The following is a 19828-nucleotide window of genomic DNA, read 5'->3' on the forward strand; positions in this document are numbered from 1 at the left end:
AGATTTGATCTGGATATGGCTGGTTCAAATGATAGCAAGCGGGTCATTGATGTATAAGTGAAAAAGTCCTGAGAGCAAAATAAAACTTTCAGCCACATTAGAGTTGATAAATTTCCAATAATATATTTATATTATGGAATCGTAACATATGACATATATTATTATAAACAGCTTACATGTGTGCATGCATGCATGTATATGTATGGTGGGGTGCATGTGTATATATAACAGGCTCTCCTACACATTCCATCAACCAAATTTTACTTACAAGGCATTGTTCAACTCTCATAGTTACAGCAGAAGTACCAAGCAAAGGAATTGAAATTAAGGTCGTCCCATAGGTGTGAACTTCTTAACTACACAGCCATGATTATACTCACAAAGATATATAATTCCAGCATGGAAAACAGACATTATATGATGATGATGATGATGATATATATATATATATATATATATATATATATATATATATATATATATATATATATATATATATATAAGATTGCTTCCCAACCACATGGTTCCAGGCGCAATCCCACTGTGTGGCACCTTGGGCAAGTGTCTTCAACTAAAACCTTGAGCCAACCAAAGCCTTGTGAGTGGATGTTGTAGATGAAAACTGAAAGAAACTGATCATATGGGTGAGTGTTTGTCCCCACCATCACTTGACAACCAATGTTGGTGTATTTACATCCTCATTGCTTAGTAGTTTGGCAAAATAAACCAATAGAATAAGTACCAGGCTTGAAAAAAAATGATAGGTAGTGGGGTCGATTCATTTAGCTAAAATTCTTCAAGGCAGTGCCTCAAAATGGCCTCAGTCTAATGACTGAAACAAGTCAAACAGAAAAAAAATAAAAGCTATATATATGAATATACTTCAATTTTCCAAAGCTCTATTTTTTATTCATATTTTTCTTATCTTAATACCAAATCTATCTTTCAAATTATGAATGTGAGGGTAATGGAGCCAGCAATGTTGCTAGTTTCATGTTCAGCTTATATCTCATGATATCCGTATTGTCATGCACCTCAGTCTTCCAGCCACAGTTTGCCCTTGCTTGTGAAGTCTTATTAAACAGTTCTACTCCTGATCAGGACTGACTTTACAATATTACTTGACTACTTGTGACCTATTGAGTCAACAGGGAAGTCTGAGTTTCCCAGCAACAGAGTTTTGTTTCATAGGTTTTTTCCCTCTTCATGTTATTTTGCATGCTTTCAACAAATATAACATCAAAATCATGTGCAAATAGCTCCTTTCCCCCCCCCCCCAAAAGGCAAGATTTGGCTGCTGTTTCTTGCATGCCCTGCTACCACTTAACAGGTATTTTGGGTCCTTTATCGCAAAGAGCTGTTACATGATAGCAGGGCGTGCTAGAAATAGCAGCTAAAAATCTTTGGCGGTGAGTTACGTTGAATGCACTTGAAAGAAATTTATGGAAAAAATCTATTTCATACTGAGGGTTACGAATGGGTCTTTTACGAAATATTTACAGTATTTTTAAAGTCATTTTCATTTTAAAATATTTTATCATCATAATGTGTCTAATGGAAAGGGTAGAGTTTCATCCCTTTCAGGGTTAAGTTATTTTTGGAGTATTTTCCCATTATGCACCACCTTGGGTATTTATACCCCAAATATCTCAATAACTACTGGTCCGATTTATGCAAAACTTGTTTTATTCCATTCATATTCACGTTTCAGTGGCACTTTACTTTCAAAGCATTTTCCCATTATGTGCCAGTTTGGCTGTGTAACATTGCGAGCAAGCAAGATTGAACTTCACTTTTAATGTATTATAGATAGTCCCTAGGGCAAAGCAATGCACTGGAACTTATAGTATTTACTGATTTACAATAAGTCACAGTATAAACATAGATTAACATTGACTCCTGGAGCGAAAGAGACTCTGGATAATTTCCCAGTGTGCAATAACAGTACTGCTTTTAATACAGCTAGAACTAAATAATTTCATATCTGTTTTTATGAAATAAGCTAATCAAAATTAAAACCATAAAATTAATATGCCACTACTAATTACAAAGTAGAAAGCATAGATTCATTCTAAATTTAAGCAAATTTTTCTATTATCATTTATTGAAATATAGAAATATAGTAAAACACTTCTTTTGAATCAATAAATTGAAATTTAGATGTCTGTGTTAATAACTCTGAGACATTATTGATGTATTATCTAACAATAGGTGTTAATATATGTATACATACATATGTGTCTGCATGCATATATATATGCATATATATATATATATATATATATATATATATATATATATATATATATATATATATATATGTGTGTGTGTGTGCGTGTATGTGTGTATATACACATACGTGCATATTGTGTATGTGTGTGTGCACACACGTGTGTGTACAGGTATGTATATCATATATGATATACTGAAAGTAGCATAGAAGGAGAAATAAAACGAAATTTGGAGTAAACAACATGAAGATAAGAAATTATGTTACTCAACTTTTGCAAAAAGTTATTATTAGTTAAAGTTGGAATAAACTTTTTGGATAGATAACCTCATCTTTTCTTTTTTGTAAAATACCATATTCCGAAGACATTGATCTCAATGTGTTAAATCCCAGCCTAACACATGAACAATAGATGCAGAAAATTCAAACTGATTAGGAGCCTGAATGTGATCGCTTGGCATACCAGAAATAGCAGCTGAATTTCTTTCAAATAGTATCCTTCTGTCTTAGATAAACAATGATATATAAAACAATGTTGTCTATGATATATATATATACAAGAAGAAAGGATGATTGTATCAAGAATTCCTCTGTTCATAGGTTTGCTCAAACAACATGAAAATATTCAAAATTTGACAGATCTCTACTGAGACCAAAACATGTTAAAATCTGAATTGCAGTCACAGGCATGGCTGTGTAAAGTTTGCCTCACAACCACATAGTTTTAGGTTCAGTCCCATTGTATGGTACAGTCATTACTTTGCAAATAGACAGAAACTATATGAAAGCCTGTCATCTGTATGTATATACGAATCCGAGTGTGTATGCGATTTCATAGTGGCATTTATCCATAACCACATGAAGACCAAGGTTGGTATTTTTATGTCCCTGAAACTTAACCTTCAGGCAAATATATACTGATAGAACAAGTATCAGATTTAAAAAGTAATTACAGGGGTCAAGGGGTTTCGCTAAACACTTTAAAGCCACGCACCAAGTGAAATGCTTAGCGGTATTTTGCTTGTCTTTACGTTCTGAGATCAAATTCCACCAAGGTTGACTTAGCTTTCATCCTTTTGAGCTCTATAAATTAAGTACCAGTTGCATACTGAGGTCGATGTAATCGACTGCCCCTCCCCCAAATATATACTGATAGAACAAGTATCAGATTTAAAAAGTAATTACAGGGGTCAAGGGGTTTCGCTAAACACTTTAAAGCCACGCACCAAGTGAAATGCTTAGCGGTATTTTGCTTGTCTTTACGTTCTGAGATCAAATTCCACCAAGGTTGACTTAGCTTTCATCCTTTTGAGCTCTATAAATTAAGTACCAGTTGCATACTGAGGTCGATGTAATCGACTGCCCCTCCCCCAAATATATACTGATAGAACAAGTATCAGATTTAAAAAGTAATTACAGGGGTCAAGGGGTTTCGCTAAACACTTTAAGGCCACATGCCAGCATGGCCACAGCCCAATAACTAAGACAAGTAAAAGAACAAAAGAACATTATGAGAGATTATCCAAACTAAACTAGGGAAACAATTTGTGCAATCTCCCATTCACATTGCAACCTGAAAAACAAAATATTTTATACATTATTTACATTATTTACATTCAGCAGATATTTGTCCTCATCTTGTTTGATGGGGACAAATATCCGTCGAATGTAAATAATGTACATAATTCCTCATCTCTTAAATATAGAACTGTAAAATATTTTATGTTTTTGAGTTTAGGAAATTGAATTCATCCTCATCACCATCATAGGAATTTTGTAACCATTTTTCCAATATTCTTTTCTACTCTAGGCACAAAGCCCAAAATTTTTGGGGGAGGGGGCCAGTCAATTAGATTGACCCCAGTACACAACTGGTACTTAATTTATTGACCCCAAAAGGATGAAAGGCAAAGTCGACCTCAGTGGAATTTGAACTCAGAACGTAAATACCGCTAAGCATTTCACCCGGCATGTTAACATTTCTGCCACTCACCACCTTAACCAATTTTCAATATCAACATTTCAAAAAGGCGGCAAGTTGGCAGAAACATTAGCACGCAAGGCGAAATGCTTGGTGGTATTTCGTCTGTCTTTACATTCTTAGTTCAAATTCCACCAAGGTTGACTTTGCTTTCATCCTTTTGGGGGTCTATAAATTAAGTACCAGTTGCATACTGAGGTCAATCTAATCGACTTCCCTCCCTCCCCCCAAATTTCGGACCTTGTGCCTAGAGTAGAAAAGAATATTGACTTGAATCAGTTGATAATCTTTTATGGTTGTATGTTCTTCATACTGCTGCTAATGTTTTATCCCTTTCATTATTATATTGCTGTTGAAACACTGCCTTTGTTTCAATTAATTTTTTTTAAAAACATGAAAGCTTTATTAAATAACCATCATTATTATTAAGCTGAGATTAAGAGTATAATTTAGCATGAAAGTTTGATGAAAGGTTCTAATTGAGATCACTTGAAAAAAAAGCAAGCTTGTATCACACAACCAAGAGTGGGTTAGTATCAAAAGGATAAAGTCACCTTTTTATGATATGCAAGGACACAGTGTCTTTTCTGAAACTGATGTATATATACACACGAAAATTACATCAGCCCCATTGCTCAACTGCTACCTATTTCATTGACCCCAAAAGGATGAAAGGAAAAGTTGGCCTTAGTAAGATTTGAACTCAAAACTTAAAGACAAATGACATGCTGTTGAGCATTTTGCCCAGCGTGTTACGAATTCTGCCAGCTCACCTACTTACACATGCACACACAAGATATTAGGAAATGAAAAAAAAAAAAAAAAAAGTAAAACTACAAATTCTATTTACCTTTGACCAGTATCCGGTAATCCACATCGATGGACAGGTACCAATATTACATTTCCGATTAACTTGAGGCTTTTTGCGTAATTCACATTGGTTGGCCTGTGGACATTTAACTTTCCTCCACTGCATTCCATCACCACATGTTGCTGAACACTGAAATATATATTAAGAAAAACAAATTATCATCATCATCATCATAATTACCACCATCATCATCATTATCATCACCGCTGACACCTATCATCATTATCATTATCATCATCATCATCGCATCATCACCATCATAATAATTGTCACAGGCTAGAATAGTTTAATATCAGCATTGTTTAAAACATTCTTTTCATATATAAACATGCATTTGACAAGGTTCGCACACTGGGATTCATTTGTTCACATCAGATGTATCATCATCTATGCAGTTTTTTTTTTTTTGTTATTATCATTATTATTACTACTATTACTATTTCTATTATTTATTTTCACCTGTGAATAAAGGTCCATATTTTATGCAACACTTTATAGATTTTAAATACTTGTCTCACATAAGCCTAAAACATTAGGTGAAAATTATGTTATCTTCTACATTTAATGAGATTTTGAAAGCTTACATTGTATTTTATGGAAATTAATGTTCTATAGAACTGGATTCTGAGAGATAATATTCTTTGTATAGAACAAAAGAGCATTTTATTATACATTATATATTTTGTTACAATTAATGGATGTCTGTCTTGGGATATCACATTTCTTGTGTGAATATAAAACGTAATGCTAAACTGACAGCATCTACTATAGTATTTTTGTTTGTTTTTTATTCTTTTGGGGTTTGTACATGTTTATCAGCTGAGCTCAGCAAGTTATCTTCTCACTGGTAGTCTATCTCTCATAACTGTTTTCACTATACATGTATGACTGTGTCCTGCATTACCTTGTTGGTTATTTGGATTGAAAATGTCTATAGGAAATATTTGTGAATAGTCATGTCATGTCATGCAACTGGTATTTTGTCAAACTATGTACCTTGTAAGTTCCTCATAATGTTTCTTTGGTTTTCATTTATCCTTCTTACAAAACAAATGGCCTAACCCACAAAATACCTTCTGTCTTTAGGGCAATTTATGTGGAGATGGTAATGATTCAGAAATTTTGCATTCTGTATCATTAGTCTGTTGCACTCTGTTTTATTTTTCTGTGGTTCCCTCAACATACATTCAGCACAGCTGGTTTTGAAAGAGTCAATTTGGCATTTTTATATAGATTAAAGAGGCTGTTATTCAGTCTCATAGGGAAGTGTGCCTTGCAGACAATGTTTTTGGTATCAGCATTTTTTAATTTGGTTAAACTCACTTTTGTCAGTTTTGAAAAAGTTGTGAATGCTAAATTTGTGAGTTCTGAAGGCATGGCTATTTGGTTAAGAATTTCACTTTACTACTGCATAGATTTAGATTCAGTCCCATTACACAACACCTTGGGCAAGTGTTTTCTATTATGCCTCAGGCAGACTAATGCTTTGTGAATGAATTTGGTTGATGGAAATTATGTTGTAGCCTATCAAACCTGTATGTTTGTTTGTTCTCCATCACAGCTTATAACTTAGTGGTTCAGTAAAAGAGACCAATAGAATAAGTACTAGACTTTAAAAATAAGTATTGAGGTTGATCTGTTCAACTAAGACCCTTGATGGTGATGCCCCAGCATGGCTACAAATCAATGACTGAAGCAAGTAAAAAAAAAAAAAAGATGTAGGGGGTCATAGTCATACAACTGAAGGTACATTTTTCAGCTTGGAATTAGAGATTCTAGCAATTCTGCATTCGTCAAGATTGACGAGCTGTGAGTTATTATTCGTCTAACAATTTAAGAGATGGTGCTTAATATGTTTTGGTAAATTTAGCATCCATAGAAAAGAAAAAAAGCCCTCATTCTTAATCAAATTAAAGAAAGTTTTCATGTAATCACACTTGCTTGTAAAATTACTGTGAATTACTCAAAATATTTCTTCAGCAACAATCATTATGTCAAACATTGACCACTGCTTCTTTACAGATTCACTTCTTTACAGAAAATGAATTATTAAGACGTTCTACAGTGTAAATACTAGTTGCTCGCCTATATTTAGGAAAGGAATTCTCTTTTCTGAAAAGAATAAGTTGGCATTCAATTTCTGCTAGGGTATGGAAAAGACTAATTTAGCTGACAATGTTGAATGTTACTCAATTGCATTGAATCAATGAAAGGCATCTTGCTTTGTTTTCTGTACATCATCTATTCATTTTTACAAGATTGCTGTGGTCTTCCCTGAGATTTGCATGGAAAATTCCAGAGAAAAAAAGGGTAAGTAAAGCTTACATTCACTCTGATAAAAGGAAATGAACACAGCATTCATGCTAGTGAGACCAGATAGACTTGCAGACACCAAAACTGAATCTTCAGCAGCTTTTCATATGTATGTTTATGTGTGATATGAGAGAATCAAATAATTTATTTTGCTAAGATTATTTCTACAGATATTCTATAGAACGCATAGCCAGCACTGATTTTTGCTACCACGTTTCCTATCGAGACATCAGATGTAAACAGATGTGATTGAAGACAAAAGTGGGTAATGAGTGTATATGCCATATTTCAGGCATTGTTGCCCCTTCTTCAGCACTCATCTAACCCACTGTTGCCTCCAAACACATTGCATATATAGCCACCACATACAGTGGTATTAGGTTATTGGATATACCTATTTACATATTAGACACATTACTGGGGTTGGTATGCAAGCACTACCCAATTTTGTCTTCAACCACATTGTCTGTTTACATCTGACATCTTGATACTTAACGCTCTAGCAAAAATCAGTACAGGCTGATATTCTATAGAATATCTATAGAAATAACCTTAACAAAATAATGTAAGAGCACAGCAGATGCAACAGAATGTGGTAGTGACTTATGAAAACATTTAGTATACCTTATAATATATTGTGTTTGTATAACGAAATACCATGTACCTACAAATCTCAAATAATTTATATCCGATGCTAAAGCCAAAAGCGTAACCTCCAATTTCCTCTGGTGGTTTGTTTCCCATAAAACTCCTTAATATTTCTACAGTAGGAGAGTTTTGTCCAGTATTTGGGTAGTATGAGGTTGATAATGAGTGTGGAAACACCAATATGACAAAACCAAAATTATGCATTTCAATTAGGCCAAAGTATGTCAACTGCTATTATTTACTGAACATTGACATCCTCATAAACATAACTCATAAGTCATCTTCAATTTACAAAGTTAATCACCTCAGCACCTTAGGTCACAGAACTTGCAAGCTTCTATCTAATTAGGGAGATGTCTAGTTTGATTCCCATTTATTACAACTGTATTTTCAGTTTCCTACTCTACAGATAGAAGTTAATATTAGTTACATAATTTCATAATTTTGAATACATAATTTAACACACACCTGAACATATTGGTATATTTGAAACAGTAATTCATCTATGCAAATCTGGTTAAATCCACAACTTGGAAACTTTTAAGCAATTTTGTATTAAGCCACTTATAATTTCTAATGACTCTCTAGGTTATTGAACAATGGAGATTCATTGGTCCAGGGTGACTTTGTCTGACAATAGACAATGATGTTGAACCACTAAGTGTCCCAAAATCTCCACACACTCATAAATCTAATGTGTTAAGACCGCCCATTTGTCTGAAAGGTGAAGTTGTTCTCCAAGAGGGAAACACAACAGCAATTAGCATATTCAAGTTTGAATCTGTCAGAATGCATTAAGAATGAATATGCAAGTAAATATGATTCTCACTGTTCCTCATGCATATAATGATATATTATTGGTTGGCAGATATCAGCATGGATCAACAAATAATTTATTTGCTGTGGCTATAAAGAACAGTCACAAACTCTTTTAGATTCATTAGTCAGGTGCTCAATGACTGATGAACTACAACAATATCAAAACACCTGATGTCCCAAAGTCCATTTATGCTGATGAATCAACTGTTTTATATATATATATATATATATATATATATATATATATATATATATATATATATACGAGGGGTGTATGGAAAGTCTTGAGCCTCAAAAATGCAAAACATGGTACAAGACTTCAAGGCTCAAAACTTTTCATACACCCCTCGTGTGTATATCATCATCATCATCGTCGTCGTTTAACGTCCGCTTTCCATGCTAGCATGGGTTGGACGATTTGACTGAGTACTGGTGAACCGGATGGCTGCACCAGGCTCCAACCTGATCTGGCAGAGTTTCTACAGCTGAATACCCTTCTTAACGCCCAATATATATATATATATATATATATATATATATATATATATATATATATATATGAACATGTATTTATAACTTTGACAAACAAATATTTATATACATATATCAATGATAAATCATAGCAAACAGATTGAGCAACATTATTTAAAATCACTACAATTGTTTCAACACATTTTTACACTCATACTATATTGGTGAGATGATATGAATAACATATTTTGTAATCCCTATCATCCATCAAACAAGCACATCTTACACTTTTGATGGACGATAGGGATTATAAAATATCATATATATTATTTCACCAATGTATTATGACTGTTAAAACGTGTCAAAACAATTGTAAAGATTTTAAATAAAGAACGTTGTTCAATTTATTTTGCATTATTTATCTATTTATATTAACTTTGTGGATGTTATAGAATTCCTGATGCATATCCAGTAGCAAGAGAATTTTCACTGTATGATAACATCTGAAAGCCAATAATTATGGATAAGTTTTGCAAGCTTTTTACCTGAATCTTTTTTTAACTATATATAAAGATGTGTACTTTGTTTTTAAGATGCTCCTTTATGCTAGTACATGAGACACTTACTATGAGATTTTGCCTTGAACATTAAAAAATTTTCCTTCTATAGACCTAGTGTGTAAAAATACATCAAACCCAAACTCCAAGTGGCATCAGAAGACCACCAGATATGGTGTTTTGATGTGATTTTGCCTTTTCAGTAGCAGACATTGCCTTGGTCATTTGGAGCTAAACCAAAACTTTTGCACTTATAGCAAAAGCAGAAAACAATATATCAGTTGCTGTGTGCTGAAGCTTGTTAGGCTGGAATTAATTTATGTTCACAATGCAGCAGGAATCAATATAAAGAGTAAAACACAGTTTTAACTTGCTCCTGCACACTGGAACGTGAAAAGTATTCACTGCAGGACTTTGTCTTGTAGGCAACAATATTGTTTCTGTAGACTAGACTTTGCATGTAAAAACACATCAAGCAGAGGTAATATCTTCCACTGAAGAGGTGAAATCATGCTGAAACATTCCATCTGGTGGTCTGTTTATGTCAGTGGAAGCTGATGCGTTTTTACCCATAAAATTTATTAAAAAAATTTTTCTCTTTGAGATAAAATAGTGCTGATTGCTAACTGTGGAGGGAACCTGTAGAAGAGGTAAACTCAGGAAGACATGGGATGGGGTGGTGAAGCATGATCTTCGAATGTTGGGAGGTGATGACAAGTGACTGAGACCTTGGTGATACGCTGCAATTGTGATCGTTGCAGAGTCATGTAAATGGCACCCATGAACTCATAGTCGGATTTTACAGGTATCGGGTAAATAGTACTCATGCCAGTTGCATGTAAAAAGCACCCAATACACTCTCGGGGTGGTTGGTAATAGAAAGGGCATCCAGCCATAGAAACCATGCCAAATCAGAGTGGAACCTGGTACAGTGCTTCAGCTTACCAGTTCCAGTCAAAGCATCTAACTTTTGCCAGCATGGAAAGTGGACATTAAATGATGATGATGATGTGGATGATAAGCATGATGATGAATGCATTTCAGCATTTCATGTTCTTGTGTTCAGGAACATGATAAAAGATATGTATACATCTTTATTTTGATACTTGCAGTTTTGTACACATACACTGTGTGTGTGTGTGTGTGTGTGTGTGTGTGTGTGTGTGTGTTAGCATGGTTGTGTGCTTGAGAAGCTTTCTTCTCAACTGTATGCTCTTTTGTTCAGTCCAACTATGTGGCCCCATGGGGCAAATGTCTTCTTGGCCAACCAAAGCCTTGTAAGTGGATACAGTAGACAGGAACTGAAAGAAGTCTATCATGTGTATATGTATATACACTCACACACACACACATATATACACACACATATACATACCCATACATATACATGCACACAAATGTACATGCACACATACACACACACATATATGATGGAAGGTATTTGTATGTAACCTAGTCTAGACATTAGATGATAGTTGTAAGTGAGCATCATCATCATCATCATCATCATACAATCAAATTTGTTCATTTCTAGTCTTCTGCAAAAATATGTCTGGCCATGGGAAAATATTACACCGCTTGGAAACAGGTTAGGGTTGGTGACAGGAAGGGTATCAGGTGGTATAAAATCTGCCTCAAAAATTTTGTCTGACCCATGGAAAAATGGAAAACTGTACATTATATGATTGCAATGTGTGTGTGTGTTTAAATAATTTGATAGCCATATCAGGGGGCATATATTCCAGGTGTGTTAGGTGTGCATTGAAAATGGCAAATTCATTATAAATATTAACCTTTCTCATTAATTTAATCACAAATGTTAATGGAAGACTTTTGTTATCCCCCTGCTTGAAATTTGGTGACATTGGGTGTAGCAGCACATCCAATACAACAACCACCATACAACACTGATCCATGTGTGTGAATGTGTGGACATTTACAGGTCTATTTAAATTATAGCTAACTACACACACACACACACACACACACACACACACACACACATATATATAATGTGTGTGGATATGTACAAAGATGCATACATTCATACACACACATGTACATATATAGAGAAGAAGCCATATTAAAGCCTCCTGTTATTTCTTTTCACATGACCCAAATATATGAAGAAATGGAAGTTGAAAAATTGTCAAACAGTACAAATCCCACCATGCACTCACTGAAGCTCTTTTCTTCTTCCCCCCCCTCCCACTTTGCAGCCATCCTCACAAAATTAACACTTCGAATTACATTATCAGAATGGCACAAATCTCTTCATATAACCCACTTTTATATATTTTATACCTATCCGCCTCCACCACCATCACTATTCTGCTTCATTCTGACACACAATATTTAGTTTCTCATTTATATTCTGTTTTCTAAAACAACCATCAACAGATTTTAATTAAAAACCAAACTAGAAGCCTAATTGCATATAACTTAGGTTTCTTTAAACACAGTAATAATTTCAAGAGAATATACATTTCTTTTTATATTGCACCATTTAAACTATCATTATAGTATTTTTCTCTCTCTCTTTCTCTCTATTTGCTTGCAGGCATACATGCATATAAAAAAAATACGCATGGGCATGTTTCCTTAAGACTTGAACATAACATGAATATCAACATGAAGCACAGCCTTCATACTTTGAAGGTTATATGTTTGCCATCCAAAAGAAACAGAGAACATGCATGCATGCATACATACATACATGATGATGATGGCCATCCACTCGTGACCGAGGAAGACCATTGCCGACCTTCAGGAACATTGTGCACTCTTGGACTAACTTATATTTTGCATTTGCGGCTCCGTTGGTGGCTAATGAGCCCTGCTCTTGACAAGCATACACGACTGCAAACATTGCAGATTAAGCTTTCCCCATTCACTATATGAGCCATGCGCTTTCGCGCAGCTCGCTTAAGTTCTTCACGCTGGATACGTGCTCTCTCAAAAGTGTCGATCCCCTCCTTAACCTGCTTCCTCTATCCGTGGCGATGACAGGCATTGTTCTCCCAGTCAGTGTCCTGCATATCACAGGCCTTTAATGAGAACTTGACACAGTCCTTCCATTTACAAGTTCTCCATAGAGCATCTGCTTAGGAATCTTGCTATGCTTCATTCAATACTCAAAATATCAGCTGTCCTCAGGATCTGTGTGTCTGGAATTTTTGAGGTCCAGCCAACATTAAGAATGTGCCTGAGACATACATACATACATACATGCATGATCCAAGATGGATAATATCCTTCCAAAATAGCATACATACACATAGGTGATGATATATAAGTTAGGTTACTAAGCTTGGTTGCTACTGGCTAGAAACTAAAGTGAGAGTATAAGAATTCTGCGTAATTCAGCATAATACTAAAGCACTGGTGTATCAAAATAAAATAAGCTGAAGAAACAGACATCAAATAATAACCTCAAGTGCTACATAATACAGATAATGATATTTATTTTGTCAGAAACAAGAAAAAAAGAAATAGATTTCATGGTGAAGACAAGCACAGCATGACCTATGATAAAAACTGAGGCAGAAGTAATCTAGATTCTGTATCATATTTAGACTTATGCTCCACTATTTTGACCATTGCTATGGCCATATAGAAGGAAAACAATGGTAGAGGGTTATATCAAGCATCTCAACTCTTTTGATGCCAGCCTGCCCGAGAATGCCTTTGGTTCTATTATACAGAATTTCTGTTTTAAAGTGATATAAATTAAAACCTATCAAAATTTCATATCCATTTATGCTCCAAACACAGTCTTGATAATCCTTTCTACTATATAGGCACAAGGCCTAAAATTTAGGGGGAGGGGTTAAGTAGATTATATTGACCCCAGCACTCAACTGGTATTTAATTTACCAACCCCAAAAAGATGAAAGGCAAAGTTGACCTTGGCAGAATTTGAACTCAGAACAAAAAAATAGGCAAAATGCCACTAAGCATTTTGTCCACGGTGCTAACAATTCTGCCAGCTAACTGCCTTAAACAAATTACTTAACAATCCTTTCAATGATAGGCACAAGGCCAGAGATTTTGGGGGAAGGGTCTAGTCGATTACATTGACGCCATTACATAACTGGTACTTATTTCATTTACCCCAAAAGGATAAAAGGCAAAGTTGACCTCAGCAGAGTTTGAACTCAGAACATAAAGATGGATGAAATTCCACTAAGCATTTTGCTTGCTGTGCTAATGATCCTGCTAGCTCACTGCCTTAAACATGGACTTAATAATGACAGCTATTTTACCAAATTTTTCCTTATTTTCAAAATGAATACATATAAAACTGGCGTATTTCAACAGGAATATGGTAACAAAAGGGTTAATCTACTTAGTTTTATGAAGCTATATTCTGAGGTCATCCCTTTATGTTTTAACAAAATAAATTACAGTCACTTTTTCCCTTTTTGGGGCTGTCATGCTCATCTTGTCTTATATTTTTATGCATACAGATGCAGGTGTGTGTCTGTGAGGTAAGAAGCTTGCTTCCTAACCACATGTTTCTGGGTTCGGTCCCACTGCATGGCACCTTGGGCAAGTGTCTTCAACTATAGCCTCAGGTCAACCAAAGCCTTGTGAGTGGAATTGGTAGATGGAAACTGAAAGAAGCCTATTGTATAATACATATATATACATATATATATATATATATATATATATATATATATATATATGTATGTATGTATGTATTTGTGTGTGTATATATATATGCGTGCATGTGTGTGTGTGTATGTATGTATATATTTAAGTGTTTTTCTGTGTTTGTCCTCCCACCAATGAGAGGCTGATAGAATGAGCACTAGGTTTGCAAAGAATAAGTCCTGGGGTTGATTTCTTCAGCTAAAACCCTTTAAGGCAGTGCTCCAGCATGGCTGCAGTCAAATGACTGAAACAATATAAGAATAAAAGAATACATTATGTAGGAGTATATTAGCCAATATACCCTTCCTCTTCTTAAGATGGCCAAATGAAATATGAGATGGATTTGACAGTTATCTCCAGCAGTTCATGTGACTGCACACAAGCTTCCTTCCTTAATTAAATAAGTACTAATCACACACTGGAGTAACAGTACAAATAAACATAACTCTTTCTTATAGATTTGTGTATTTTACATCAATGCAGAAAATTATTATTCATTATTCTTAATCTAAAACCCATAAATCTTTGAAACTTTAATTCTCTTATATTTGAAAACATACAGTGACTAACTGTATTCTTCTTAAATCAACATATACATACAGTTTTGCATGCATATATATACACATGCATATACACATGCTTGTATATGTATATATATATATATATATATAACTCTTTTACTCTTTTACTTGTTTCAGTCATTTGACTGCGGCCATGCTGGAGCACCACCTTTAGTCGAGAAAATCAACCCCAGGACTTATTCTTTGTAAGCCTAGTACTTATTCTATCAGCTTCTTTTTGCCGAACTGCTAGGTTACAGGGATGTAAACACACCAGCATCGGTTGTCAAGCGATGGTGGGGGAGGGGGACAAACAGATATATACGACAGGCTTCTTTTCAGTTTCCGTCTACCAAATCCACTCACAAGGCTTTGGTCGGCCTGAGGTTATAGTAGAAGTCACTTGCCCAAGGTGCCACGCAGTGGGACTGAACCCGGAACCATGTGGTTCGTAAGCAAGCTACTTACCACACAGCCACTCCTGCGCCTATATATATATATATATATATATATATGTATGTTTGTATATATATGTGTGTGTATATATATGTATGTTTGTATATATATGTGTGTGTATATATATATATATATATATATATATATATATATATTTTTATAAAAAAGAAGTTTGAAAACGCCAATATATAAAAAATGAATTTTAATTTAACATGTTTCGGTTCTTGTAAAAACGAACCTTATCAAAACTACATATTTAATAAAATGAAAATAAAATTAAATGAAGAGTTCATAATTGTTCCTTACTGGTGTCGATAGTCCACGTGGGGGCATTTTTTGTTGGTTGTAGTAATAGTAGTGTCCCTATGTATGTATGTATGAATTTTATTTTTTATTTGTTTCAATCATTAGACTGTTGCCATGCTGGAGCACTGCCTTGAAGAACTTTAGTCAAAAAAATCAACTCTAGTACTTTCTTTTCTTTTAAGCCTGGCCTCATGGCAAACCACTTCATTACAAGAATGTAAACACAACAGCACCAGTTGTCAAGAGGTGGTGGTCAACAAACACCCCCAAAAAAGAGATGCACACATGCACACACACACACATACACACATCTATAACAGGTTTCTCTTTTCAGTTTCCATCAACCAAATCCACTCTCAAGGCTTTGGTCAGCCTGAGACATAGTAGAAGACACTTGCTCAAGGTGCCATACATTTTGACTGAAGTATGTATGTATGTATGCATACTTTCATGCATACATATATACAGAAAGATAAGAAGAATGAGAGGGTGTATTCCCTATATTCTTTGCTGGACAGGTTGAAGTATAGCTGTTAGATTACAAAATACAAAATATGTTGTAAGAAAACCAAGCAATAAATAAATAAATATATGAATTAAATTTATGGTGTTGAAGTCAATCAGATGAACATTCATTTACATGAAGATTTCTAAATATTCTCTCTATGTTTCTGTGTGTATGCCACCATGTATGTGTGTTAAGTGTAATAACCACGTGCCCAAGGATGCTTGACTCTTGCTCTCAAATTATCAGTTCTGACCTGGTAGTAGCTGTTGTGTTGCTTCCCAGTTCATATTTCATATTACATAGTTAGTGCCAAAAATATCAAATAAATATACACAAAAATCACATGTTCATCTGTTGAAATATTCATTGATTGATACATAATAACATGTAACTTAATGTATCTGTGTGAGAGAGTGTGTGTGCACATGCAGTATGCATTTGTGTATATGTGTTATAAGCTAAGACCTATAAATATACTTCTTATTAACAAGGAAATTACAGTTGAATATATTGTGTTTAACTCTACTGGGTGCAGTTTATATATTTATCCATTATACCATAAAATAAAAAGTTTTAGGTTTTGGTTTATGAAAGTTTACAGGTTGATAGTTATATTTATTGACAATATTTTACAATGCAAAATGGCCACTCTTTGCTTTCACCATAGCCCTTGATTCTTTATACCAACCATTTTCAATGCAACAATGTGTCTACATTTTACTTGAGTCACCTTATTTAATTAAGGGTAAACATTGAAACAAAAGAATGCGGGAAAGCATTATACAATGTTTGCCACTATTTTTGTGAGTAAGAGTTTTTCAATCTATGTTGAAATCATGGGGTAAACTATTATGTTTAAATAATGGTGAAATGTATATGCTGCACCTGGTAAAGCAATCATTGATAATCAAATAAAAAAAATTACTGACGAACCTTAGACTGTTATGTGATACAACACAATTTTGAAACCTTTTTTCATTGTTTGTTGGAGCTTATACATTGTAGTTCAACATAGGGGCAAATTTATTTGGTTGTGTAAGCACACACACACACACATATCAGCATTTAATGTTCGTTTTCCATGCTGACGTGGGTTAGATGGTTTGATAGCATCTTGTGAGCTACAGAGCTATGATGAACTCCAATGTTAGTTTTGGGATGGTTTTGTGCATGGTTGCCTTTTCTAATGCCAACCGCTTTGCACATACACATAAATGCACTTCTTCCTTCAATATATGAAACTTTATGAAGATGAGCATAAGCCCAAAATCCTAGGAACACTTCCACTACATATTTCCTTGAACATTAAACTAAGAACTACATTTTGTTTTCACTTTGTCTTCTGTGTTTTTATTTTCATCATAAATCTTGAATATGTATTGCATGTGTGTTGTAAAATCATCATTTACACCTTTTTTCCATGCTTTTTTTTTTGTATAGAGCAAATTACTATGCATGCACAATGGAACAAATAGCTATTTATCTTACCATTGACCAACTTGCAGTCATCCATTCTTTACAAGGAGTGTAACATGCCTTTAATTCAGGTGGTTTAATCAAAACATTACATTTGTAACTTGGTACAATTGGAGAGCGGCGTGAACGTCTATCAACACAGTACACAACTCTGCTTCTATTGCTGTGGCCACATTTTTGTTGTGGATGCAAGAAGTCACACTGAAATTTGAATAAAATGCAAATACAAAAAATGTTTCAAAACAGATTCCAAATTTCCAAATAACAATATTTTTCATTTCATTTATTGAATTATTATTTATATATTTTTTCGTATTAACTTAGATTCCATAATGTTCAATGTTGTTACAAAATATTGGGTCTAGACAGTATTTTCTAAAGTATTATCTTACAAGCATGTTTTAATTAATAATAAAAATTTTAATTTAAAGTTGGTAAAATATATATATTCATCATATAGATTGAAGTAAACAAAGAAAGTGTCTTGCATGGGGAAAAAAATTAGATCAACAGTATCATCATCATCATCATCATCATCATCATCATCATCATCATCATCATCATTTAACGTCTATTTTCCATGTTGGTAGCGTTGCACAGTTTGAAAGGGGCTGGCAAGCTGGAAGGGTGCACCAGGTTCCAGTCATCTGTTTTAGCAAGGTTTCTATGGCTGGATGCCCTTTTAAATGCCAACCACTTTACAGAGTGTACTGGGTTCTTGTTATATGATGCTAGTTTATATATATATAAATTTGTATGTTCAAAGGTATAGATACACCAATACACACACACATCCACACATACATATATCAACAACTTTCAAATTATCCATTACAAACTGACTTCCCTTACGTATATTTTCCTTTAAAAGAATGGTAGTGGAAGAAGAAAACATCCTATGTACACACAATAAATTAGACATGATCTTTAAAGTAAACTGGTAAAAGCAACAGACTTGTTTCAGGTTTATTAAACCTTTTCAGAGAATCAATTTTGTTCCATTCAGTTGATGTATCTAAGAGTGATCAATATATATATATATATATATATATATATATATATATATTTATTGTATTCTTTTATTTGTTTCAGTCCTTGGACTGTAGCTCAACTAGGACATGATCTTGAAGGGTTTAGTTGTTTGAATTTAATGTGTATATGTAACTTGTCTGTGCATTTCTGTGTATGCAAAGACACACAGACATGTTGCACAGACAGGTTCAAAACCTGAGAAACAGAAAGACTAATAGGAAAGAGGATACAGTAGAAGGTGTAATAGTAGGAGTGGAAAATGAAGAGAAATCAAGAGAGTGAGACAGGAGAATATGTATTGTTACTCAGAGAGAGAGAGAATAGCAAAAGAGACAGAGAGAGAAAAAAATTTCCATGGTTACTGATAGAGATGGAAAGATAGTGAGAGAATGAAACTACTGAGAGTGGGGAGGGGAAGAATCAAAAGGAGGACAGCTGCTAAGAGCAAGAAAGAGGGAGAGAGAGGGAGGAAAGAGTGATATTTCTATTATTATGAGAAAGGGAAATGAGAGAAAGAGGAGAAAGGAGATATGAGAGTAAGAAATAGAAAGGAACAGACTTATTGAAAGTCAAAAGAGAGAAGAACATACTGATGTAGGGAGGGAGAAAGAGAGAGAGAAGGGTTTTTAGCAAATGAATAAATATGAAATTAATCCAATATTTTTGTCAGACAAAAATTATATTGGATATATAATTAACCTCAATAATCTATTTTTCAAAAAGTTTTAATAACTTTTTCACTCACTGAAAGAACCATGAATTTATATGTATTATATACTAATTTGTATTTTCAGCTACTTTGACAAGGACAGTGTAGTCTACGTTTCATTAAAGAGGTTTAAAAAAACTAAAACAGATCCACAGTTGCCTCCCATATTTGCCGGAATATCTATCCATCCATTTTCCTTGCTTTCTCTTCTTGGGAGGGTCATAAGGGTTGA

The 19828-nt window shown here is 34.2% G+C and overlaps 1 protein-coding gene across 2 annotated transcripts in view; it reads right to left on the minus strand.

The window, feature by feature from the left end:
* The window catches only part of LOC106871710 (A disintegrin and metalloproteinase with thrombospondin motifs 6), a 294912-nt gene that overhangs the window by 37897 nt on the left and 237187 nt on the right, over positions 1–19828 (minus strand). For both annotated transcript variants that reach the window (XM_052976060.2, XM_052976057.2), the window contains exons 22-23: positions 17868–18056; positions 5062–5211 (exon numbers count right to left, since the gene is read on the minus strand). In XM_052976060.2, the coding sequence (XP_052832020.1) occupies positions 5062–5211; positions 17868–18056 (339 nt within the window). The remainder of the gene's footprint in view (positions 1–5061; positions 5212–17867; positions 18057–19828) is intronic.

This window comes from Octopus bimaculoides, chromosome 2, assembly GCF_046866305.1.
Source record: "Octopus bimaculoides isolate indiv1 chromosome 2, ASM4686630v1, whole genome shotgun sequence".
NCBI lineage: Eukaryota > Metazoa > Mollusca > Cephalopoda > Octopoda > Octopodidae > Octopus > Octopus bimaculoides.